The sequence below is a fragment of the Nelumbo lutea genome, chromosome 5 (assembly GCF_056320005.1).
Source record: "Nelumbo lutea isolate HS-2025 chromosome 5, American lotus-T2T, whole genome shotgun sequence".
Classification (NCBI taxonomy): Eukaryota; Viridiplantae; Streptophyta; class Magnoliopsida; order Proteales; family Nelumbonaceae; genus Nelumbo; species Nelumbo lutea.
Genome location: NC_142688.1, coordinates 17,390,497 through 17,416,490, shown reverse-complemented (window position 1 = coordinate 17,416,490; position 25,994 = coordinate 17,390,497). Strand labels below are relative to the sequence as shown.

Below are 25,994 nucleotides of genomic sequence, written 5' to 3'. Positions count from 1 at the left end.
AACAGAGTAATCACCTATTAGCTCCTCCAAGCTGATTAGTATATCTTCTTTCCACAGTGTTACAATCCCGCTTGAGGATCCCCAAGATGGAGCGGCCACCCACTTGATTCCCCTATCTCTCCACACACTCCTTGCCCATCTACAATCAAAATCCATTCTTTTAAACTCCTGGATCATTACCACATCCGGGTTAAACTTCTTAATCACCTCTTTAATTGTTGCTCTCTTCCTAACACTGCCCAAGTCTCAGGGGGTTCTTCTCAGGGGGAGTGTTTTGGAGAAGGAAGTGAGCAATCTATACCACCTCCTGTTCCAGCACCTTTGTCTACTCTAGTGTCTGACCTACCTATCTCACCCACTTTGCCACCTCCATTGTGTCTTGTCTCTCAGTGTTTTACACTACAGCGCGTACAACACATGGAGGTTGATTCCACAACAGAGGAACCCACGTCACCTCCTATCGGCTCATTGGAGATTCCAGGTTCGACTGACACAGACCCAGGTATGCCTCTTGTTTCCCCTAATGGTTTAGTTCCTATTGATACTACTACCCCTGCTCCTAACACCATTGCAGATGACCTTGATCTCCCTATTGCCCTTAGAAAAGGGAAAAGGAAGTGTACAGCTTATTGCATCTCACACCATCTTTCCTACATTGGATTATCCCCTTCCTACTAGGCCTTCATTTCCTCCCTTGACTCTGTGTCTATACCCAGGAGTGTTAATGAGGCTCTCTCCAAACTTGAGTGGAAGACAGCTATGTAGGAGGAAATGAAAGCATTTATTAAAAATCAGACATGGGAGATTGTGGATTTGCCTAATGGCAAGAAGACAGTTGGATGCAAATGAGTTTATACAGTGAAGTACAAGGCTGATGGGAGTATAGAAAGGTACAAGGCAAGGCTGGTTGCAAAAGGGTATACTTAGACTTATGGCATAGATTACTTGGAAACTTTTACACCAGTGGCAAAGATGAGTTTAGTTCGAATTCTTTTATCACTAACAGCTACATACTCTTGGCCACTCTTCCAACTTGATGTGAAAACTGACTTTCTCAATGGGAACTTACAGGAGGAGGTGTATATGGACCTTCTAGCTGGCTTCTACAATAATGTGGAAAAAGGAAAGGTATGCAAGTTGAAGAAGCCTTTATATGGTTTAAAGCAATCACCCAGAGCTTGGTTTGACAGGTTTATAAGTGCATTGGTTGTATTTGACTATACTCAAACTCAATCTGATCATACTCTTTTGTGAAGAAGACGGGGTAACTGGTGTCAGTTTTGATAGTGTATGTGGATGACATTGTAGTCATAGGAAATGATTTGAGTGAGATTAATACCCTGAAGAAGAATCTGCACAAAGAGTTTGAGATTAAGGATCTTGGGGAGCTGAAGTACTTTCTAGGCATTGAAGTGGCAAGTTCTAAGCATGGGATCTTCATCTCACAAAGGAAGTATGTTCTAAATCTATTACAAGAGATAGGAAAACTTGGGGCAAGGGCTGCTAATACACCTATTGATCAGAACCACAGGATAAATGCTTCAGAGGGTGAACTAGTAAAGGATGTTGGAAGATATCAGAGGTTAGTGGGGCGGTTGTTATACTTATGTATGACACGACCAGACATCTCTTATGTAGTGAGTGTGGTGAGTCAATACATGCATGCCCCATGAGTTCAGGATTGGGAGGCTACTGACAAGATACTTTCCTATTTGAAGGGACACCTAGGTAGAGGCATATTGTTTGTTGACCATGGACAGTTGAAGTTAGAGGCTTACATAGATGTTGATTGGGTAGGGTGTCTAGATGACAGGAGATCTACATCAGAAGTTTGTACTCTTGTTGGAGGTAACTTAGCTTCATAAAAGAGTAAGAAACAGAAGGTTGTGGCAAGGTCAAGTGCAAAAGTTGAATACAAAGCCATGGCACATGGTGTTTTAAAGCTCCTCTGGATCCGTTCCTTGTTAGGGGAGATTGGAGTTGAGGCCGAAGAACCTATGATGTTATATTGTGACAATCAGGCAGCAATTAAGGGAAAGGGTGACATTTATTCCCAACTTGAGGGGGAGTGTTGAGTTTTGGGATGATATAACATGTTTTTTATTTTCATAGCATAGTTAGGGAGTTATTAGGCCTTAGGCCCATTAGTTTATGTTTTAAGTTAAGTGTGTTTTTAAGTTTCACAAGTAGCCGACTCACTAAGGGCATACTTGTCTTTGTATTCTCTTTTATTTATGAGTATATAATCTAATGAAAGGGGTGGCAAGACCTAATTTTGAGCTTCTCCCATTCTCCTCTCTCTCTCTCTCTTCTCTCTCTTTGTTAGCTGAAACCTTTTCTTCTTTCTTTTACAGTTTTTATATCAAAACAGGTTATTCAAACTTTTCTACTCTTACAATGGTGGCAAATGCCCAAACAATGTGTCTGAGAGCTTCTCCACTTCACCTTCAAACTCTTAGATGATGTTAGCTTCACCATGATGAGATTCCAATGGCATGCTGAGTTCTTCCAACTATGAGCACTAAGGTCTTCACTTTGACAACAAGAAGGTAGAGGTTGAGATGGTCCCTATTCAATTGTGGGGGTGCACATGGTTCGGATAACCGAACCGTGGGCATATTTTTGAAACCAAACTGGTCCCTTCAGTTTCTACATTGTTCCAAACTGAAACCGAACCAAATCAATCAGTTATTATAATTATAATAAATGTAATGCATAACATTGTCAACATCATCATCATCCATGCCTTACATAGTTTTCAAGGTGTCTAGGCGACACTGGGGCACCTAGTCGCCTAGGCGATAAAAAATTTATAATATAAAAAGCTGATTTTTGGCTAGTTTCCTAGTTTTATATACCATTCAGCATGTATTTTAATTGAAAAAGAAAATTAAATTTCCTCTAAAAATATGGCAAATCTTCACATCTAAAAGATAAAAATCTTTTTACATATATTAATTTCATTATTTTCAAAAATAGTACTACTATAATAAGTATTTAATAGAGCAAATTCATATTAATTAGCAGCTAAAGAAGGTTATTAACTTTATATGATAAAGATTTGAGATGGAAAGTAAAATAGAAAAAAAAAAACAAGGGTGGAGTTTCTGTTTTATTTAATGAGAGAGAGAGAGAATAGAAAAAAAGAACTTTATTATTCTATTCTTTCTTTCTTTCTTTTTCTCTCTTCAAAACCCTTTGATCTTTTAAATTTCAATAGTAAAACGTTAAAACAATGTATAATTGATATATATAGCATAAAAGGCGCCCCTGTCATTTTTGTTGCCTAGGTGGGCGCCTAGTTGCTAAAAGACAAGGCATTTGGGCAAGGCACCCAGCCAAGGGCGCCTTGACAACTATGATGCCTTTTCCCAACTATAATGCATATATATATACACACACCAATCGATTCAGTTAACTGTCAGTTTTTCACATTGGTTAACCGTAACTGAACCAATACCTCCAGTTTTTCAAAAATACCGAACCGATTGATTTGGTTAACCGGATTTTTCAATTCAATTTTTCAGATTTTCAGTTTTTTATGAGCACCCTTACTCAATTGCTCAAACTCAATGAAGGGATTTAAGGTTTAGCCTTAGTATCTTGATGTTCAATTTGGCTATAAATGGAACAGATTAGCAAAACTGACTCATGTAGCTGACCCCATACAGTTGGGATAAGGCATGGATGATGATGATAATGATCTCAATGTTCAATCCTTGAAGCTCAAGAGAATGGAACTTTCAATTGGCAAAAACAGAGAATCAAACTTTAGAAACATAATAGCCATTTAGCAAACCCATAACAATTAATATATAAAATATTTATATATCAAGATTTCAGTCCTCCCAGCCTTCAATTCCACCCATATTACCTCCTTAACTCGCTAACAAAGCAACTTACTTGCTAAAGGCTAGGTATATGGCTCACCCCTTTTTTTTGATAAATAGGCATATGGCTCACCTTGGCCAACAGCCTTTCAAATTTTGATACTGCTTCACAGTTCCAATTTGCCGCAGCTCCATAAGCTCTCCAAAGAAGTCCTAGTACTTTGTGTCCCATATCGTGCTTGCAGTCTGGTCTGCAATTCTTGCCACATTCCTCCGTTCTGTTCTTTCTTCCATAGTTGGTACCACAACTGTATATTTCCCTTCAGGTGAATGGAAGCCACAGCAACCCAATCTTCCTATTTGATTCATGGAACTCCAAAAAATGTTTGGCTCTACAAAGCCAACTAGTAGGGTATTCTGTCATTATAGTGAGGGAAGTCTAGTTTACAGGACTTTGGCACATATGAGTGCTGTGTTGATTGAGATAAGGACCTGATCCCTTAGTGCTATCCTTCACCATGGTTTCAAGGAGTAGGTGACACATCTCCAATCCCCCGAGTTGATTGGCCAAACTGGCAATTAATACGAGTGCTCAATGAGTCAACCATTTCATTCATGCGCTCAAGCAATTGTTGCTGCCCTATGATAACCAAGCAACATCCTTCTCCAACTTTAAACCTTCTGGTCCATCCCTAGGCTCTGATACCACTTTGGATGAGCATAGATTCCTTGGGTTTATCTATGGTGGATCTAGCTTGTTGAAGAGAGTGAAGATATATATGGATACTTCGAGGGAACCCAAAACCTCTAGTATTCTAATTTGAAAAGGAAACAATGGATCATGGATGATCCTCTCTTTATTTCTCATGCAATTTATTAATGGATTTTTGGCTCTAACAACCTCTAAACTTTGTGAAAATGCCAATTTCTCCCTTAGAGACTTTAAGGGGTCAATTTTGACCCCAAAGTGAGCTGAAAAGGCCAATGTTGGCCAGAAATACAGTGTTAGTGATGCCGTATATAAATCCATTAAAAATGAATAAAATAATAAGAAATGCTGATGTGGTATTGTTTAATTCAAAAAACTGAAAAATTACAAATGGGCCCCACTGAATAAAATAAAAACTATTTAATGTATAAATTAATAAATATTGAAAATAATATATAAGTGGGTCCCACTTGAAATTTCCTCTTTTTAAGAGAAATTTAATAGGTGGGTTCAACTTGAAATTACAGGTGGGTCCCACTTAAAATTTCCAATTTTAAGAGAAAAATAATTGGTGGGTCCCACTTAAATTTTCCTCTTTTAAGAGAAAATAATCAATGGGGCCCACTTAAAATTGTAGGTGGTCCCATTTGAAATTATATGTGGGCCCCACTTAAAATTTCCTCTTTAATAAGTGGCTCTCTCTCTCTCTCTCGGCCAAATCAGCCATTTCTCCATCCCTTGTCTTCTCTCTCAGCAGTGGTGGTTAACACTCCCCCCCTCTCTTTCTCAAGTGAATCAGTTGTTTCTTCCTCCCCTATCTTCTCCCTCCTTTCCACCTGCCACCACCATCGGCGAACATGGCAACCCTACACTGTGAAGCGATCAAGTTGCCTCAGCATTGAATGTGTGTCGTCGAGCTACATCTACCCGAAAACGCCATACAAACTCATAGCCAACTCCAAGCTCGATTCGCCCTCTCTTGTTCATCGCTCGAAGGATTTTGAAGCTCAGATCGTGAAATCCAACGCCCTATTTGTGTTGTCTCTAAATGTAATCGTGTCACTGGTGAGCTTCAGAAGAAACGGCCCAAGATCAGGATTGTCAAGAAATGATTCTTGAGTTTCGACTTCTGTAGCATTTTTTTCTTGCCAAAGCTTCAATCCAGTGGTGAGGGTCTTCCCCGTGAAAGTGGATGGAGATGGAGAGGGGGCTCTCTTCGGGATCAGCAATTTGGTCTTGGGATTTGGGGTTTCAGATCCCATTACATGGTTTTTAACCTGGGGATCGTCATCCGAAACGAGAACTCGGATGCTTAAAGGGGAAGCACCACAAGACGTCCTGTTCTTCGTCAAGGAAGACGATGAACAATGATTTTTTTTTTTTGTTTTTGCCATAAAAAAGAACCAAATTATTTTTGTTTTATTAATAATTTAGTATAATTAGTTATTAAATAAAATAATTATTTTTGTTTTTATTTTTGGTCACATGATTTTAAGTAGGATGCACTTGTATCTTCCATATTTTTTTACTTTAACAATGCCACATCATCATTTCTTAATATTTTATTCATTATTTAATGGATTTGTCAGCGTCGTTTCAAATGTCATCTTTTTAAGAATAAAATAAAAATTCATTAAAAAAGATAAAGTACAACAGAAGGTGATAAGATATCACCAAAATCAAGAAGCATCCTCAGAAAACCCAAAAAAAAGATCCCAATAAAACCACAACTTGAAAAAAAAAATTAAAAGATTACCCAAACTACTCTAAAAAATGATCACGGGATAGACCCATTACAAAGACCCCCAAAAAAGCTAGAGGCCACCCCCCCCCAACTCTAATCAAAAGCAAGAACCCTTCCAAATGCCCACATCAGTCTTCACCTCTGAACACGTCCTCTTGATTCGAGAATTCCTCATCCCATCCCTTGTTCCTTTTCAACTTTGATTTTTTTTTCAATTTCTCTTCCTCTTTTTTTCTTTCATATTCTTCGAAAGCCCTCCTAGAAAATTCCTCACCACCCTAGAACAACGGACCCAAGCTTTTCCTAACTGTGACCTCCCTATCCATTAAGGGTACAACTTTTGTGGGTTAGGGTTGAGATTTTGTCAAAATTTCAATGGGCCCAACCTGAAACCCAAGCCCGAAATAGTGTAAACTGCTAGCTCAGGCCAACCTGACTTGCAGCCTTACTATCCACCATTTTTTGTATATCTACCTTACTTGAAACTTCATCAACAACATCATTTTCCTGCCTTAACTGTATCGAACCAGATTCAGAGTCGACACCATTTTCCTACCTTAGCCGTATCAACAAATGCCATCTATTTCTGCCTATGGTTGGTTTTTTTCTCTGAAGTTTGGGGTCTAAATTGGCCCCTTGAATTCTTTAAGGGCGAAATTGGCCTTTTCACAAAGTTCAAGGGTTGTCAAAGCCAAAAATCCATTTATTAATTGGTTACAACCCATACCTCCAAGAAGAGTGGAACAAATAACTACATATCAAACACATGACAATCACATAAAGACTTGAACCAAAAACAATGTCCCCCTATCCTATTTTGCTCAACAATTAAGATAATTCAGTTGCATGAAACTTGGTCCACTTCCAAAAGGCGTTGCACGTACTCCTCACATGCTAAGCACGCATGCCCACATCAGATCCAGGAGAAGCCAACATATCTTATAGGTGTGCTTTATGGAGGGGTATTCAGAAGATAGCAAGGGATTTCAAGAAGGTGGTTAGGTATGAATCAGAGATGAGATAGGTAAAATTTTGGCAGGACATTCGCTGTAAAAAACAAACCCTTAAGAATCTTTTCAAACCCTGTTAGAAATTGCACAAAATAAGGAGTGTTTAATTTCAGGGCTTTCTCTCAAGAAAGGGAAACAGGTGTTTGGTGCCCAGTTTTCAAAAGGAATTTGAATGATTAGAAGCTGGGGCAATGGATGGAGCTGATGCAAAGGATAAACACAATCAAACTGATCAGAGAAAGAAGTGACAAAAGGTCTTAGATGTGGTAGAAATCAGGTACCTTCACAATAAAATCTTTTTACAACAAGCTGTGCTGCAAAGAGGAGGAGAGGTTCCCAGAGAACAAGGTGTGTTAAACCGTTCCTCCCCTTAAAGTGGCATTTTTGGTATGCAGAACCACCCTGGCAGCAGAGAGGTCTGTCCAAGAAAGGGTAAATCATTTGACAAGTGTTGCCAGCAGCAGTGATTTGGTCAATCAGGACAGAGAGGAGGCTTTTTGAGAATAGTTCATAGCTAGCCAAGAAAACATCTTTCCCAAAACCTTCTGAAAAATAGCATCAACAAAGCTGCTTTTATTCTTGTATATATCCTCTGCCATATGCACAAAAAACCATAGTAGGGGCTCAATTCAAGCAGGGACTAAAAGGAGTAACCCTAGTTTAAAAAAAAGATTTCTTTGCTTGTGATATGAAATTAAATGATTCTTCTAAAATGCTAATTTTGAGATGAAATAGGAATAACCATAACACAATGGTAAAAACACAAACTCCCAAAAATGCACCTCAGGTTTTAATTCAATTTGACATAGGAAGAGAGGAAACTGCCATGCTATAACTTACTTATAGAAGCAGCGCTTTGAAAACAGCATGCCATTCTGCCCTGCGAAATCTTCCTCCCTTGCCAATTCAGTACTGCATGAAATCAATCCAAACAATACAAACAGAACCATATAACTAAATTGTGGGGCAAGGAAATAAATGGAACCCCAAAGACAATAACCTCCATTTGTTACACATGTATATTTCTTCCATAGTTTATGTTTTGATAATGTAAATAAAAAGGGTTAAAAACTTAAACCTACCCTAAGATTTAACATAAATACTTGTACTTCTCCTCTACTTTTTGGCAAGACTTAAACTTCCCCTATCAGAATAAGACACTGTAATAAATGCAGAATCAATTAAAAGACATTACGGCCCTTCATTCTTTGAATTTTCAAAGAAAGCCACACCTTCCCAATCCTATCTGTTAGACTGAACAGTACAAGGGTAGTTAAGTCTTTTGTCTATCTAATTAAGGTTGAATAATCTGTTTTGTCTGAATTTATGTATCTCATACTTAATGAGGGACAATATTGTCTTTGGTAATCCAACACAGAATATAAATACAAAGTGAGTCAGCTGGGAGAAGTGACTTTTTCTCTCATTGACCGAACCCTTTCTTCTCCCCTTTCTCTCTTTCTGCTTATTCTTCTTTTCTTCTTACATATTTCAGACCTAGAACTGAACTAGGGTTAATCAATCTATTCACATAGTATCAGAACTTTAAGAAATCAGCTTAGAACTCCATCTTCTCTCATCTCCCTTCGTCCTCCTAAGATCACCATATCAGATTTTTTTTGGAAGCAACTTTTAAACAGATTGGAGGATCGATAAGGGACCAAAAAGGAGTGATCGTTTTTCCTTCTTGGAGGTAAATATGCCTCCAGTTGCTGTGGTGGTGGCTGTTGTGGTGGTGTATTAAATGCCCTCTACTCGATGGTACAAAGGGGGCTGGTTGTGGACAGGTGTGAACAGAAATCTCTAATCAACTAATAGTGGCGTGTGGTTCCTTCTTTTTGGGCTGGATTTCATTCGTGTGGCAGTGTGAATTGGTAGGTATGCATATGAACTTCTTTCTTTTTTGTTTATACCTGGATATGTGCGTTGACAGTAGGGTTTTCGAGTGCTAAACTCATGACAGCAGCAGTGTGATCCTAAGTATATTTTATTGTGTGGTGTGTGGTATAGCGCTGAATAGTAAAGGGTGACTCTTTTGTTTAACATAGTGACTTCTTTGTGGGGTGAGGTGAATTGGTTATGATGGCATCAACTGGAGAGGGTAGTGATAATAAGACAGGTGTTATGATTTCTCCTGATTACTTAAATGTTCAAATGACCTCTATCAAATTAAATGGTGAGAACTATGTGCCTTGGGCTAAATCTGTGGAAGTGTTTTTAAAAGCTAAGAAAAAGGTGAAACATGTGAGAGAGGAGAAACCCTCTTTTGATTCTCTAGGGTTTAGTGATTGGGAATAGGAAGATGCACAAATTATGACCTGGTTATAGAATAGCATGGATCCTAAAATTAGTGTGAATTTTATGTTCTTGGATACAGCTAGGGAAATCTGAGACCAGGCTAAGAAGCTCTATTCCGGCCAAGATAATACCACAAGAGTGTATCAACTTTACCAAGAGTACTTTAACCTGAAGTAGGGTAATCAAAGCTTGGAAGAATATTATGCAAGCATGAGAAACCTCTGTAATGAGCTTAATGTGTATCATCCTCTAACTCCGGATGTTCAAGTTCAACAACAACAGCAAGAGCAACTTGATGTGACAAGGTTTCTAGTGGGTTTAAAGGCTGAATATGAACCTATTCGAGCACAAATATTGGGTGGGTCTACTCTCCCCTCTCTTGAGGATGAGTGTTTTCTCTCTGCTGTTGGAGTGGCAGTTGTCCACTTAGAGTTCAAAAATGTTGAACATTTGTTGCTTAGTTCTGATTTCTGGTCAGCCCTTTTTTAAAACAAACGTTAAAGGAAGGCTTTCATTGATTATATTGCAGGAGATTACAAAAGTTAGCATCAATGTACACTAAGGCTCTATATAGTGGAACTCTACAATCATGTGCATTTTGTTAAGCATTAAAATTATAAACAAATTTTCATAGTCAATATTGTATGGTAATCCTTCTAAAGCTTTGTATACCAACAACCAAGAGAAAAGGGTGCCCACCATTAAATCTTGTAAATGATGAAGCTTCTTAGTTCATTTGTCTGTAGGATATCAGTTTCCCTTTTTCTTTCTTTTTTAAGGTGAAATGTCTTCACCCTCTTTGTAATCTTCATTTTCCTTCAAACATAATTTTACCTTATAATAATAGCTTTTTGACCATGAAAGTTAAGTTTAATGAGGATAACTCCTTTATTAAATACATATTAAGACAATATATTTTCATTGTAAAAAAATGAAAGAAAGAAAAATGTTGTTCATTAGCTTCTTAAGCTGTTTATGAATGAATAATTGAATATGCAAATCCAATTAGAGTTTTCCTTTGTGGGTCATATGAACAAGATCATAAATGCATATTAATAATTATACAATTTAAAGAACTCACTTGAACACAACATTCCATATAGTCCCGTATCTTTCATTTAATAAAGTGATCTTTTCCTGTTTCTCAGACCAGTTGGGGTCAGATACTGCAAAAATCAACTCCAAGATTCCTGGATGCAACATACAACACAAATTTAGTATTTGATAAATCTAGATTAAAATTCAATTGAGTTGGTCACCTATGTCAAAGCCCTAACTCATAACATATTTCATATCAATGCAGTAGCAACTCAATCAATCAAACAATCTTATTAATATGGTTCCTGGATTGGCTAATTTTCTAGAAGGCATGCTAGGGGTGTAGTAGGCAAGAATGTGTTGTATTGAGGGCAGACCTTCTTGAGGTCCAAGTGCATAGGTAGGAGTTTTTAGGACTGTTCTCTTGTACTCAAGGATAGCCTCTCTTGAGGTCTTTTAAATGATATCCTCTTCTAGTGTTGGTGAGGATTTTAAGGAAGTGTAGTTACAACAACATCTAGGAATAAGATCAAAACAGCAAGCACTTCTATTGACCAAGTGTGCCTGGTACATTGCACTTTCTGCATATTTAAGCTTCCTTAACTTTTTACAAGGATCTTATTCTTCTCTTATTCCTTATTTCTATTATTAAAACTTTTGGACACAGACCAAGAGAAAAAATAATAACAATAATAACCTCAAACTTCCAAAAATCATAGTAGTCGTCATAGAGAAAGGTCACTCAAAAAAACAGTTCCTGAGAACAAGCATAATACAGACTTGACCCATTCAGAACAAGAAAAACTTGTAAAGCACACCAACCTGGAGTTTCATGTGCATTTTCAGCTCCCAGTGCATCTGCTAGTTTTAGACAAAGCTTAACCATAGCGGTCTCAACCTGAAACCAGTCGCACAAGAAGGCTAAAATTATTTAATGCAAGCATAGACAGCATATTGGAGCAATAAATTTTCAATTTCTAGTGTCAAACCCACCCTTGCACACCACTGAGATTCAATATCAATAACATCATCAATGGCCCATTCTTTGCTTCCATATGCAGTTGAGTTCTCGAGCTTGATGCAACTGCACGAAAAAACTAAGAAAGACTCTGTACAACATGCATCCCCATACATAACATAATCCGGGGAAACAACAACATCCACATTTAGTTGATCCTGGATATAACACCAGAAAAGAAAAAGGAAACCACAAACACATTCAGAAAACAAAGTAATTGGGAAAACTAAAAGAGTTAATATAATGCAACTTATAGCAATAAAGTAATTGGGAAAAAGGAAACAATTCCATTATTGCATGTTTCTTAAATGTACTTAAGTAAGAGACAGAGAAGAAAGGAAGAAAAAGTGAGAAGATTGACAAGTTTGCTCAAACATTAAGGCAAGGAGAAAATGTTTACCATTTTCCAACCATCAAAACAGTGATCTGAAACTGGTTGCCCAAGAGAATCTGAAATATTGCAATATAGAAGAATAAGAATGATGAGGTGGAAAAAGATACATCCAAGAAGATAAAGCAAAGAATTGAAATTATGTCAGGATGTACAAAACAACAAGAGAAAAACCTTCATTCTTAACTAGATCAGAAGAAGTTGATGGTGAAGAAGTTTTCATGCTATCATCATCAGAAACCACATCAACTGGCTCACTCTGCAAAAATCCCAGATAGGTTAGACACTAAGAATCTCCAAAATCCACAACTAGATTCATCTCACAGTTGAGAAGGGGAGAAAAAACAAATACATTGGACAAAGGTTCCATAAGGGTGGAGTTAAATTGTTTGTTCCCAGATGAAGAAGGCATTCCCAGACTTAAAGATCCCACTTTGAAGGAGTTCAATTCACAAGAGAGATTTTCAGGTTCAACGTTAACCATACTATTACAAACATGTGGCTCACAACTCATGGGATTGGATGCCAAAACAGCATCCAAACTCAAAATTCCTCTTTCAGTAGCACGTTCCACTGCCGACAAACCCAAAACATGTGAACCGTCATTGTTGCATTTGTGATCACTAGCACTTGAATCAACTTCTACACATGATGCATTGTTGGTTTCTGTCTGTTGGAAATTGGTTCTTTCTGCAACTACAAGAAAAAGTTGTAAAAATATCAGATATGATTCAGGTGGTGATATGGACAATATGCCTAGTTTTTCCTAGAGCTAAGAGCAAGTCCTTAATAAATAGTCAACATGCACGATCATGACATTAGTGGAAGGAAAGAAAGCTTCCTTCCAAAATATAAACCACAGCATTTGTTTATCATCACAAAACAAGTACACATGAACAACACCATTTTCCCTCAGTAACCAAAAACAGTTATTTAAAACAAGAAGAAGAGAACAAATAACAAACATTTTATTCAATCAAATAAAAGTAACACTACTCAACAGAAAGAGTAATCAATACCTACAGAGAGCTCCCCCCTCCCAAAAAAAAAACAAATCACAGATTATTATATAAACTATTTTCTTTTAATAAGTCATAAATATATTATGACCTAACCTACACATTTTTTCAGTTCTAAGATCAAATTAGTTTATTAATTCATGGGAGAAAATAAGTGCATCCTGTAAATTCACTGATTCTTTTATTGATATTTGATAACATAAATTACGACTTTTACCAAAAAAAGATAACATAAACTCCAAGAAGAGTTTGAGTTGTAGCCTAGAATACCATACAACAAAAATATTCAGAATTTTAAGTTACATGGGGTTTTCTCTTGCTCCTCCTTCAAGGCCTTGTGTCCCCAGTTGCCACTCCCCCTGCAGTGCTTCTAATTAAATAAATTTGGTCCCCCCACCCACCCACCCATTAAGTGGATTTTTGTTGGGAGATGATGTACATGAAAATAAACTTAAAATGTTCTCCAGAACAAGAGAACTAACTAGTTTCTTCCACCCCATGTGCTCTTCCTTTGCAAGGAAAGTAGCAAGATCATCTATCACTTATAATCTTCTGTCCTTAAATCACTTGAATTTAGCAGCATTTCATCATTTTGTTTAGTTCTAAGTGGTCGCATCCTACTAAAGTGGAGAGTCAATGAGTTATTCAAGCTTTCTTTCTTTTCCCCAACGATAAGAAGAGGGAGGAATAATGCAGAAATGTTTGAGGACAATAATGCTTTGAGTTGTATGGAAAGAAATTAGTAGTACAGTTTTGTGGAACAAGAAACAGCCCCCTGCAGTCTTAATTGGTCAATTTACTACTAGGTGTCTCATAGAATTGGACCAAAACCAAGGGAGAATTTGGAGATTTTAACATGGATTACATAATGAGGAAATGAACATCATTTTGTCACCTCCTCCTTAACTAATAAAGAGATAACAATTCAGCAATGGAACTCACCGCCTCAAGTCACCATTAAATAGAAATTCAGCGGTTATTCTATGGATTAATTCGGGTTTGTCAAGGTAGACACAATCAGTATTTGAAGATCATGAAGGGACCAATGGCCAAATCAGTATTTGGACTCAAGTACTGAAACATGTCATTGTTGCCTAGGATCAGATTGCTTGCCTCATCGCACAGCTACACTTTGGAGTGGAGGGAGACTTCCAAGTGGTAACTAGATGGATAACAGAGGTGGAGAGGATCTTTGAGATTTCCAGGCCAAAGAAGACTGATGTAGATTCAAATGTATTAAAATTTTGAATAATCATAGTAAATCAATCAGCAACTAGTGCAGATACAAGTCTTGTGTGCTGCACTTAAAGAAAGATATCTGAAATCTATCTGAACTTGGTAATGTACTAACATGCCCTAAAGGATTAAATGGGCATTCAAATCCATTTTGAGTAGGCCGCTGGAGAGAAGGGTGACAGTGGAAGATCTAGATTGGCCAGGTCTATCAGTCGGTGAGGCAGCTTGGTTGGAAAGAGACTTTGAAGAGGAAGAGATAAGACAAGCTGTCTTCTCTATGGACAGGTCAAAGGTTCCTGGACCAGATGGTTTTACCATGGCTTTCTATCAAGTGTGTTGGGACATTATTAAAGAAAATTTGTTTGAGGCGTTTAGGGAGTTTGAAAACAACCATGTGATTAGTTGCGGAGTTAATGTCACGTTCTTAAATCTCATCCCAAAAAGATCAGATGCCAAACACCTTAAAGATTTCAGGCCAATTAGTTTGGTGACCAGCATCTATAAGATTATGGCAAAAGTGCTTTCTTTAAGGATTAAAAAGGTCCTTCCGTCTCTCATTACTCAAACCTAGGGTGCTTTTGTCCAAGATAGGCAAATTATAGATCAGATCCTTATAGCAAATGAATGTGTGGAGGAAATGAGGAGATCCGGCAATCAAGGTTTTATTTGTAAGCTGGACATTGAGAAGGCCCATGACTCAGTGGATTGGGATTTTCTATTAGAAGTGCTAAGAAAATGTGGATTTGGGAATAGATGGTGTAGGTGGGTGAGCGAACACATAACATCTTGCCAATTTTCAGTTCTAGTTAATGGAGGGGTCAAGGACTTCTTCCCAGCATGTAGAGGACTCAGGCAAGGAGATCCTCTTTCCCCCTTTTTGTTCACACTTGTGGCAGATGTGCTCAGTAGAATGATTTCTAAAGCAGATAGAGAAGGGCTAATAAGAGGATGGAGGATAGGCAGGAATAATGTCACAGTGACTCATCTTCAGTTTGTTGATGATAACATCATCTTTTGTGAAGGGGGAAATTTAGGGAGACTGAGGAACCTAAAAGATCTTATTAAATTCTTTGAGTCTGCTTCAAACCTATCGATTAATTTTGACAAAAGTTGTGTGGTGGGAATCAATTTGGAAGATCGGGAGGTAAAGGCTATAGCAGGTTCTCTAGAGTGTTCCATATCTGATTGGCCTTTAACCTATTTGGGCCTTCCATTAGGAGCTAACCCAAAAGAAATTCAGTTCTGGTATTCAATTGTGGAAAAGTTTGAAAAGAGGCTGGCTGCTTGGAAAAAAGTTACATTTTGATAGGGGGTAGAGTGACCTTGATTAGGGCGACACTTCCTAGTTTTCCGGTTTATTTTCTTTCTGTATTCAAGATACCCTCAGGGGAAGCCAAGAAGCTAGAAAAAGTGATGAGGGATTTCTTGTGGGAGACAGGGGAAGAGAAGAAGGATCACTTGATTAGGTGGGAGATAGTTAGTAGGAGTATGGAAGAAGGGGGATTAGGATTGGGAAATCTATTTCTTAAGAATGAAGCTTTACTAGGGAAGTGGCTTTGGAGATGGCCGTTAGAGAGAGAGAGGTTGTGGCACAAGGTGGTGAATAGTATTCATGGCTGTTTGCAGGACAGTTGGGATGCTGGGGTATCTCGATGGGCAACTCTTGCAACACCCTGAAAGGCCATTTACAGAGTTCTGCCCCATTTTCTCAATCTGGTCAGGTATGATGTTAATTCTGGACACAATGTTCTTTTTTGGGAAGACATTTGGGTGGGCAACCAACCTCTTAAAGACCTTTTTCCCTCTCTTTACTCTCTTTCCCTTTATAAGAAAAGTCGATTTCCAGTTTTATTTCCTACTCAGATTCTTTTGTGGCCATAAACTGTGATTTTGGTTTTCGTAGAGGGTTACGTGATGATGAAAGTGCTTGTGTTTCAGACTTATTGTCTTTACTTGAGTCTATTTTTTTAGATCAAGGTTTAAAATATCACAATGTATCGGCCCGTATTGGCCGATACGTACCATTTCCATAAAAAACCGATACACGGAACATGTAAAATCCATGTGTTCCATTTCTTGTCATATGTATCGGCCGATACAGGCCCGTATCGGGATGTTTCAGATCTGTATCAGCCGATACAATTCCGAAACAGGCCGATACGAATCGAATTGTTTCGGTTCCCCTTGTTCAATTAATCTATATTTAATACTGAATCTTTCTCATTAATGTCTTTTATTACTTCTCTATTTAAGTCTAACTTTTCATTAATTAGTTAATTATTCCTATATTTAAGGCAAATTTAAATTTGAATTTGAATTTTAACGCCTAATTACATATCTCTCATTAATTCTATTAATTAATGACTCTCTCTCTCTCACTAATTTTGTTTTGTTAATGTAAAAACTACAAATGTTAACAATTGCAAGACTTGAACCCTGGTCACCAGATTTTAAAGCACATAATTTCGCCACTAAACCACTCTGATTTCTTTGTTGTAATTACATTCATTTTTAGTTTTAAGCCAATTGTTTTTCTTTTCCTAGTGGTACTTATTAATAAATGCTGAAATTAATTAATGGTATTTATATATTAATAAATATTAAGATAATTAAATTGATTATTTGAAAATTGATGTATATACGTTCATATTTTAGTTTTTTTTGTTTTTTCACATTTTAGTTATCCCATCATTTTTCAACGACTACTAATTATATCTCGATATGTCACATTTTATATAAAAATTAAATTATGGTTTTTTACATTTAAATGACTTATTTACAATCATATAAAACTTGTAAGCATTGTTAATAATATGTTTTTTATGATGTATTTGAATTTCTTAACATATTTATGCGTATCTTGATTTTTCGTCTATATCCATGCGTATCCAAAATGTATCCCGATACGTCACTTAAAATTATCTTTCCGATACACCTTGCGTTTCCGATACTTTGAACCTTGGTTTAGATCCCCTCAAACCTGACACAAGAATTTGGACCCCTAACCCGAAAGGTTTGTTCACTTGCTCCTCTTTCTTCAAGTCCCTTTGTTCCACTTCTGCACCTTAGAATTTCCCAATTAGAGAATTTTGGACTAGGCCCATTCCCCCAAAGATTGTTGTTTTTTGTTGGGAAGTTTATTATGGTAAGATTAACACCTTTGAAAACTTACAAAAGAGAAGACCAAATTGGTGCTTATCCCCTAATTGGTGTGTTCTTTGTAAATCTCAGAATGAGGACCGTCACCACTTACCGATCTCTTGCACCTTTGCTACAACTTTATGGAAATGGATTCTTACGTTGTTTGAGTGTAGGTGGACTGATACTAAGTTGTTGTTTAGTCCATCTGTTTTTGAATGGCACACAAAGAGAGGGAAAACTATGTGGAAGTGCATAAGAGCAGCTTTGTAGTGGACAATTTGGGAAGAAAGGAACACCAGAATCTTTTGTGAAAAAGAAAGGAGCTTCTTGGAAGCTAAAGAATGTATTTTGACAAGGGCAATTCAGTGGCTGAAAACTCTAAAGATCTTTGATGCATACTCTTTTGATGACCTATGGAGAAGTTGGTTAGTAGTGGCTAATACTTCTACCAGGAAGGACAGACATGGGATTGAATGGATGCCACCAAGGGAGGAGTTTATCAAGCTGAACTTAGATGGAAGTAGACGAAGAAATCCAGGACCTTCAAGCATAGGAGGAGTGCTGAGAAACAAAGATAGTAACGTGACATCTTTATACTCAGGTCCAGCGGGTGTGGGAGACTCTTTAAGGGCCGAATTACTGGCTATTGTACAAGGAATCCAACTTGCAAATCAGCTAGGCATAGAGCATCTGATTATTGAAGGGGATTCCCAGGTGATAGTGGGTTGGCTGAAGGATCCAGACCCTATGATTTGGGGTTTTAGAGATCTTCTCAAAAAGGTTAAATGGTTAACAAGGAATATGACAATCAGAGTTCAGTGAGTAGGTAGATCAGCAAACTCATTGGCTGATTCACTTGCAAAACAAGGGGTTTCCCGGGATACTTTATTTTGGGCTTTAGTGTAATTTCTTTTGTACTTATAATTCTGTAATTAGCTTTAAAGGAAAGGTCGCATCTCGTGCCTTTCCACGGGTTGCATGTAACTCTTATTTGCTGGTTTATTAAAATTTTACTCATTTATCAAAAAAAAAAAAAAAGATGCCTTCCAATATAATAATGTGCAAGCAGTCCGTAATTCAAGATATTGGAATTAAACATTCTAAGCAGTTCTAGAATTGGAGTCTAATTCATTTTCCCCTGGCTGAGCAAGAGGACATTTTTGGCATAAACTGCATCCTCAGCGGGAAGCAGCCCGTAGAAATACCAACACACAGGAAATAATCAGACCTAAGAAAAAAGTCTCGAGAAAAGGCACAGGCAAGATGACATTCAATCCAAGCTGATGAAGATTTGGTCCGACTTCGTAATCACGCAACACGTGGCAAAGGCAACAGCTCAACACAACAGTGTGCCCAAGGCACGAGCACCAGAGGAGCAAGCGGTCCGAACTCCCTACCAGCAGTCCGAACTCCCTACTAGGAGCCCGAACTCTCCCTTAGGCCCCAAGCCAAACACAAAGGGCAATAACCCAAACTGGCCTGTCCCATGGCAGTTCGGGACACACCTATATCCGAACTCAAGACTTCGCCTCACCCACCACTCCAGCACTTCGCCTCCAGGATGCCGAACTGAACAACCGTACCATGCCTGACACCGAGGAAGTTTGTATCCAGGGCGGCGCACCTAACTGACTAGGGATCTGACGCTTGAAACCGCACTTCAAACGGCCACCTGCCACCGTCACCTGCCACCGCCATCTCCAGTTACAGAGACGGCTCCGACAAGGAGCAGTGGCGGTTTTGTCTCGACAGAAGGGATGACACCTGAATTGGCAGAAGCACAGAAGTAATCATACCTGACCTGTCATCCGTCGCGGATACTTGAGAAATTTTGTACAGCATAATGATAATAATAACAAGGCAGGTCGGCAAGGGGAGCACGGAAAGGATGCCCCCGAATCCAACAACAGACCAGGCAAAGCTTTGCAGCGACAGCCTCCAAAAGAGAGGCCAGTTCGGGGAACCATCCATGTGATAATGGGAGGTTCGGTGGTAGCAGGGTGTACTTCGACAGCAGTACGGACGTCAATTCGCGAGGCAGCCCGATAAGAACAGAACCCTCCAAAGAGGCCGAAGACAGAAGAACCGATCTTTTTCACTGAAGACGACGCGCGAGGTGTCCTCCACTACCCCCACGATGACGCGCTTGTCATAAAACTAAGGATCAGCGACTTGAAGTCAAGTGCATACTTATGGACTCAGGCAGTTCGGCGGACATCCTCTTCAAATCGGCATTTGACCAGCTACAGTTGTAGAGAAGCGAGCTGAAGCCCTAAAACACTCCTCTGGTGGGCTTCAGCGGAGAGGAAGTCAGGCCCCTCGGGAAGATAACAACCTGTGGAAGTCGGAACATGGCCTTGCGCGGTCAGACTCAACCACGATTTCCTGTTGGTCGCGATCCCCTCCCCATACAATGCCATAATAGGGCGGCCAATTACGCATATTCTGCGGGCAGTGGTCTCCACCTACTATCTGGCAATGAAGTTCCCCACAGACTTCGGTGTGGGGGTAGCGCGGGGCGACCAGCTTGAGTCCCGCAAGTGTTATGTTGCCGCCCTGAAGGGAAAAACCAAGGCAGCCGACGACCTCGAACTGGAGCGGCCTACGGAGCAGGGCGAGGAACGAGCTTCGCCCACAGAGGAAACAGTCGCGATCCCGACCTCGGCTACAAATCCGGCTCAAACGCTACAGATCGGTGCTTCCGTCAAGGAGCCTCTACGAACCGAACTGGTGAGTTTCTTACTTCAAAACTTAGATATTTTTGCATGGTCCACGGCTAATATGCCCGGTATTGACCCTAGCCTTATAACTCACAAACTTAACACTGACCCTGTAGTCAGACCCATTAGACAGAAGAAACGCAACTTAGCTCCGGAGCGCTGGAGTGCGGTCGACGAGGAGGTCGAAAAGCTCCTCACAGTGGACTTTATAAGGGAAGTTCATTACCCGAGCTGAGTAGCCAACCCAATGCTGGTGAAAAAGGCAAAAGGCAAGTGGCGCATGTGCGTCGACTACACCGACCTGAACTGAGCTTGCCCAAAAGACTGCTTCCCCCACCCCAGAATTGACCGCCTAGTGGACGCGACCTCGGGACATGAGTTGCTAAGCTTCTTGGACGCCTACTCAGGCTACAACCAAATCAGGATGGACCAGTCTGATGAGGAAAAAACCAGCTTCATAACCGAGTTCGACCTGTACTGCTACAAGGTCATGCCCTACGAACTGAAGAATGCTGAGGTGACCTTCCAAATACTTGTAAATAAGCTGTTTCGGCCCTTAATTGGCACGAAAATAGAATGTTATGTAGACGACATGGTCGTCAAAACGCAGTTCTCACAGGAATTAATACAAGACATAGATTCTGTCTTCCAAATTCTGCGTCAATTTAGCATGAAACTGAACCCCAACAAATGTGTCTTCGGTGTCACCTCAGGTAAGTTCCTATGGTACATTGTCAATCGGCGCGGTATTGAGGCCAACCCAAACAAGATAAAGGCCATCCTAGATATGAAATCACCCCGAAAAGTAAAAGAGGTTCAGAGGCTAAATGACCGCATAGCCGCTCTGAGCCGCTTCATGTCCAAATCGGCAAACCGCTGTTTGTCTTTCTTTAAGGCAATCAAAGGCAAAGGGTTCGAATGGACCCGAGACTGCCAGCTCGCGTTCGACGAGCTAAAGAGCTACCTCGCCACTATGCCAACTTTAGCCAGGCCCGAAGAGGGCGAGGTCTTAGAACTGTACCTCTCGGCGAGCAACGAGGTGGTCAGTTCGGTACTAATAAAAGAAGTAGATCGGGTTCAGCGGCCTGTCTATTATGTTAGTAAAATTCTACAAGGAGCAGGGACAAGATACCCGCAAATAGAAAAGCTGGCATATGCACTGGTAATTGCAACTCGGAAACTCCGCCCATACTTCCAGGCTCGCACCGTCATCGTCTTGACTAACAAACCTCTGAGACAAGTCTTACTCAAGCCCAATGTTTCCGGTCAGCTGACGAAGTGAGCCATCGAGCTCAGCGAGTACGACCTCCAGTACAAGCCACGAACTGCCATTAAGGCCCAAGCCTTAGCAGATTTTATCGTCGAGTGCACATTTAGCCTCGAAGCCCCTGGGCCAGTTGAGCCCGAGATCCCCAGTTTGGGTGAACCTAGAGCTCCCAAGCCAATAGAGTCTGAACCCCGTGAAGTAGCAGCCAGTGTGGCATCTCTCCTGGTTAGGCCAAGCGCGAACTGGGATGAGGAGCCCTAGATCCTTCACGTAAATGGCTCCTCGAACCAGCAAGGCAGCGGAGCTGGAATAGTCCTATGCGGCCCAGGTGGCATGAAATTGGAATACGCACTACGCTTTGAGTTCGCGGCATCCAACAACGAGGCAGAGTACGAGGCATTGATAGCCGGGCTGAACCTAGCGCAAAAGGTAAGAGCAAAGCACATAGTTATCTGCAATGATTCCCAGCTCGTGGTCAACCAGGTTACGGGCGAATACGAAGCATGCGAGCTCTCTATGATCGCATACTTGGTGAAAGTAAAGGAGGCTCTGCTCAACTTCCAGTCACACTTCATCAGACAAATCCCGAGGTCAGAGAACACTGAGGCCAACGCCCTGTCCCGGTTAGCCGGCACGAGTCACAACACCATGAGAACCGTGTACATAGAGGACTTACCTAGGCCTAGCATTCTCGATGGGGCAGAGGAGGTCGCTCCCATCCTTGAAGCAGAGCCGAGTTGGATCGACCCACTCGCAAGCTTCTTGCTAGATGGAACCCTCCCTGCGGACCGCAATGCAGCCAAGAGAGTGCAGCGCCAGGCAGCCAAATACGTCATAATAGACGAACGGTTGTACCGACGGTCCTACACGCTCCCCTACCTGCGTTGCTTGCGACCTACCGAAGCAGAGCTCGTACTCTGCGTCTGTGCGGCGAACACCTGGGGGGTAGAGCCCTCACCCAAAAGGCACTTCGATAAGGATACTACTGACCAACGATGAAGGCAGAAGCTGTCGAGCTCGTCAAAAAATGCGACAAGTGTCAGAAGCACGCCAATATCCACCATTAGCCTGCTTCCGACCTCAAATACTCACCAGCCCATGGCCCTTTGCGCAATGGGGCATCGACCTCCTGGGGCCATTCCGGCCAGCAACAAGTGGGAGAAAGTTCCTAGTGGTGGCAGTAGACTACTTCACAAAATGGATAGAAGTTGAACCTCTGGCAACAGTTACAGCCCGAAACATATAGAACTTCTTTTGGAAGAGCATAGGTATATCGCTTCGGGCTACCTCGGGTACTGATCTCTAACAACGGCAAACAGTTCGATGATATCAAGTTCTAAGAATGGTGCCAAAATATGGGAATTCGTCAGAACTTCACATCAGTCGCACACCCACAGGCAAACGGTCAGATAGAAGTAATGAACAGAGCCATTCTCCACGGACTGAAAGCACGACTAGACTGAGCTAAAGGCTTGTTGGCGGACAAGCTACAAAGTGTTCTATGGGCTCACCGAACTACAGAAAAAACCGCCACGAGAGAGACCCCCTTTAACCTCACCTACGGCACTGAAGCGGTAATCCTAGCGGAAATCGAAGTACCTACACTACGACTAGAAGCATATGATGATCAGACAAACAAAGACGAGTTACGTACCAACCTCGACCAACTAGATGAGGTAAGAGACCTCGAGCACATCCGGACAGCGGCCTACCAGCAGAAAGTAGCTTGGTACTATAATGCCAGAGTAAAGAAGCGGAGCTTCCGAGTCGGTGACCTGGTTCTCCGTAAGATTATGGTGCCCGAACCCGGCGTGGGCAAACTTGGACCAAATTGGGAAGGGCCCTACAGAGTAAAGAGAGCGATCGAGGGGGCATACGAGCTCGAAACCTTAGAGGGCAAACAAGTACCCCGAGCGTGGAACATCGTCAACTTAAGGCAATACTACCTATAGACCGCCAAGCGAAGTGGACGAAATCGCTACCAGAGCCCAAGGGCCAGGATGCCGAGCTAACGAACCTCGACATAGGCAAGCAAAGAAAAGTCAGCCAAAGACTAAGGCGAAGCGGAGACTTATTAAACATCGAAACAGGTCGTGCGAGTGTAGTAACCCGAGCAAGAAATAGATCGGGCATATGGTTAGTTCAGCAAATACGGTCAATTCGGGAGAAAGAACAACCAACACTTAACCAAAAGAAAAGTCATTCCATTACAAAATAAGGAAGCGTACATTTGAAAAAAGAAAATTGCATTTTCACAGGCCCGGAGCTACTTCTTCATTATCAGAAGGCACTTCAACGATACCCGAAGGTCCTGCCTCGCCCTCGGAATCTGGCTCACCATCAGCAGCGTTGGCCATCTCCTGAGTTATGCGCGAAGTGGATATGGCCCTGATATCGAGCTCGAGGTACGTGTTCCGGATCATCCACCGGCTCTGTTTAAATACCCTTCTGTACGAGTCCACCATCAGGTCATCAAAGCGCGGCGAGGCGACGTACTCATCAACGGCCTTCTTCTTGGCATCTTCGATGCCTTGGGAAAAGATCTGCACCCTCTCCCTAATGTCCTCCTGAAGGTATTCAACCTGATGCTGCAGATCCAGCCTCAGGTCCGCCATGTGCTTCACAACAACCCCCATGGCCTCGACATCTCTCTGAGACCTCGCCTGCCTGGCCATAGCAGCGCGAGCAGCCTCCTCAGCAGCTCGGGTAGTCGCCTCGACGGCACGGAAAGCCTCTTTGGCAGCTCACGCCTGCCTCGAGCTCCTCTCCACCTGGGCCACCAAGGCATGAATAGAAGAGTTCACCTACCAAAAGGAAAGAACAAGTGATTAAGAGAACAACAGCAAGAGGGATAAAAACAAAGAAGCCCGACAAGAAATCTGACTCACCACCATAGCATGAGTAGCAGCACAACAGGCGACCTGGTTCAAAGGAAGATCGATCCACGCTGCGATCTCCTCGGGGAAGGTGGCCTCCCTACTCTTCTAAAGAGCGTAGTTCGGCGACAGCACGCTCCTGAATTCCCCTTGGGCTCCCGAGCCTGAGGGCCCAGCTCGCGTATAAGCGAACCTAGAGTAAGCGGGAGCACTAGAGTAAACGGGAGATCCCGTGTGAGTAGTCTCGGCATAAGGGGCCCCTGCCGCTTCTTGCATTGGAGGAGCCACCTCGGGCTCCCTGGGCGGATCCTCTAACGGGTAGTCTAGTACCTGAGGCTCCGCATCCTGGGGCAGCTCGGCACGAGTTCGCTTGGCGACTCGCTTCCTCCTCTTCATGCCTTGGAACAGGTGCCCACCTCAAGTCCTTTTTGAGTTCATCACACCTACAAAAAAGAGTTTGGCATTAGAAAAAACGAAAGAACGAAGAAAAACAAGAAACTTCTGAGCAAGGAACCTACCCGAACTCAGGCCGGCCGCAATGAGCTTGGCCTCCGTCAGGTACTGATGGCATTTTAGCCCTAGTCGTGCCCATTGCCAGAGGCCCTTCACTGTCTCTTTATCAAGCGTAACACCGAAGTCAGGGGTGGCCATCCCCCACCTGGTCTGAAACGGCCACCCTAGTACACTTCGCACCCCGAAGTAGTCCCCGCTTCCACGCCAAGACCTTGTTGGGAAGTTCGTGCAAGAGCTTAAAACCCGGGCGAGAAGACAGGAAATACGCCCGCTACGCCCGGGAAGGGGACCCGCTTGTTTCTTAAGCATTAAAATAGAGGAGAATATCTCCAAGTCTAAAGGAAAGCCTTGTTCGCAAAAAAGGGAGATTGTCCCCACCAAGTTACGAATGGAATTCGGGTGAAGCTGGTCGACGGTAACGCCGAAGTGGTTCATGACCTCGACAAGAAGCGGGTGGAAAGGCAGTCGCAGCCCCGCAGCGAGCTACTCCCGGAATATCACGATCTCTTCAGGACCGTGTTCCCAAGGAAAGCTACCTGAAGGAATGAAATAGGCGTACTCCCCAGGCAAGTTGTAATAGGTAATAAGGGATTAGAGCCCCTCAGGCATCATGGTCGAAGGACCAAACCTGTCTAACATCCGACCTCGCTGAGAGGTAGACGCCAAACTGCCCGAAGCGACTCGGCCTACGAGCTCAAACTCTTCCTCAAGTTTTACCTCAGGTTCGCTAAGGCCATCGGGGGATGCAACTCGATTCGTAGAACCTACATCAGACCCACTTGAAGAACCATCTGAGCTATCCAAGCTAGACATTAAGGGGAAAAGGTGGATTCCAAGAAAGTACTCACCTGAAAAAAGGTTTGAACAGACTTCGGAAACTGGAACACGCAAAAAACCTTGAAGGCGAACTAAAAGCTTGGACGCGAGCTAAAACTTGGATGCGAGCTCAAGAAGCAAAACGCAGAAGTGACAAAACGACTGAGGTCCCCAACTATTTATACCCTCAGTAACCGAGAACCAATAGTGCAGATCAGAGCCAATCCAACGGCCCGCATTCGCGCTGACTGCACGTCCCCTGAGACCGAGACGTGATTGGCACACGCCTTTCTGAAACTGACAAAACGTCGGCGCACGTCTTTCTGAAACTGACAAGACGACAGTGCACGTCTTTCTGAAACTGACAG

At 41.6% G+C, this 25,994-nt stretch overlaps 1 protein-coding gene across 2 annotated transcripts in view; it reads right to left on the bottom strand.

The window, feature by feature from the left end:
* The window catches only part of LOC148850661 (putative ubiquitin-like-specific protease 2B), a 58,890-nt gene that overhangs the window by 30,914 nt on the left and 1,982 nt on the right, over positions 1-25,994 (bottom strand). For both annotated transcript variants that reach the window (XM_088946930.1, XM_088946929.1), the window contains exons 2-8: positions 12,391-12,734; positions 12,213-12,297; positions 12,048-12,097; positions 11,623-11,805; positions 11,452-11,527; positions 10,673-10,781; positions 8,134-8,205 (exon numbers count right to left, since the gene is read on the bottom strand). In XM_088946930.1, the coding sequence (XP_088803056.1) occupies positions 8,134-8,205; positions 10,673-10,781; positions 11,452-11,527; positions 11,623-11,805; positions 12,048-12,097; positions 12,213-12,297; positions 12,391-12,734 (919 nt within the window). The remainder of the gene's footprint in view (positions 1-8,133; positions 8,206-10,672; positions 10,782-11,451; positions 11,528-11,622; positions 11,806-12,047; positions 12,098-12,212; positions 12,298-12,390; positions 12,735-25,994) is intronic.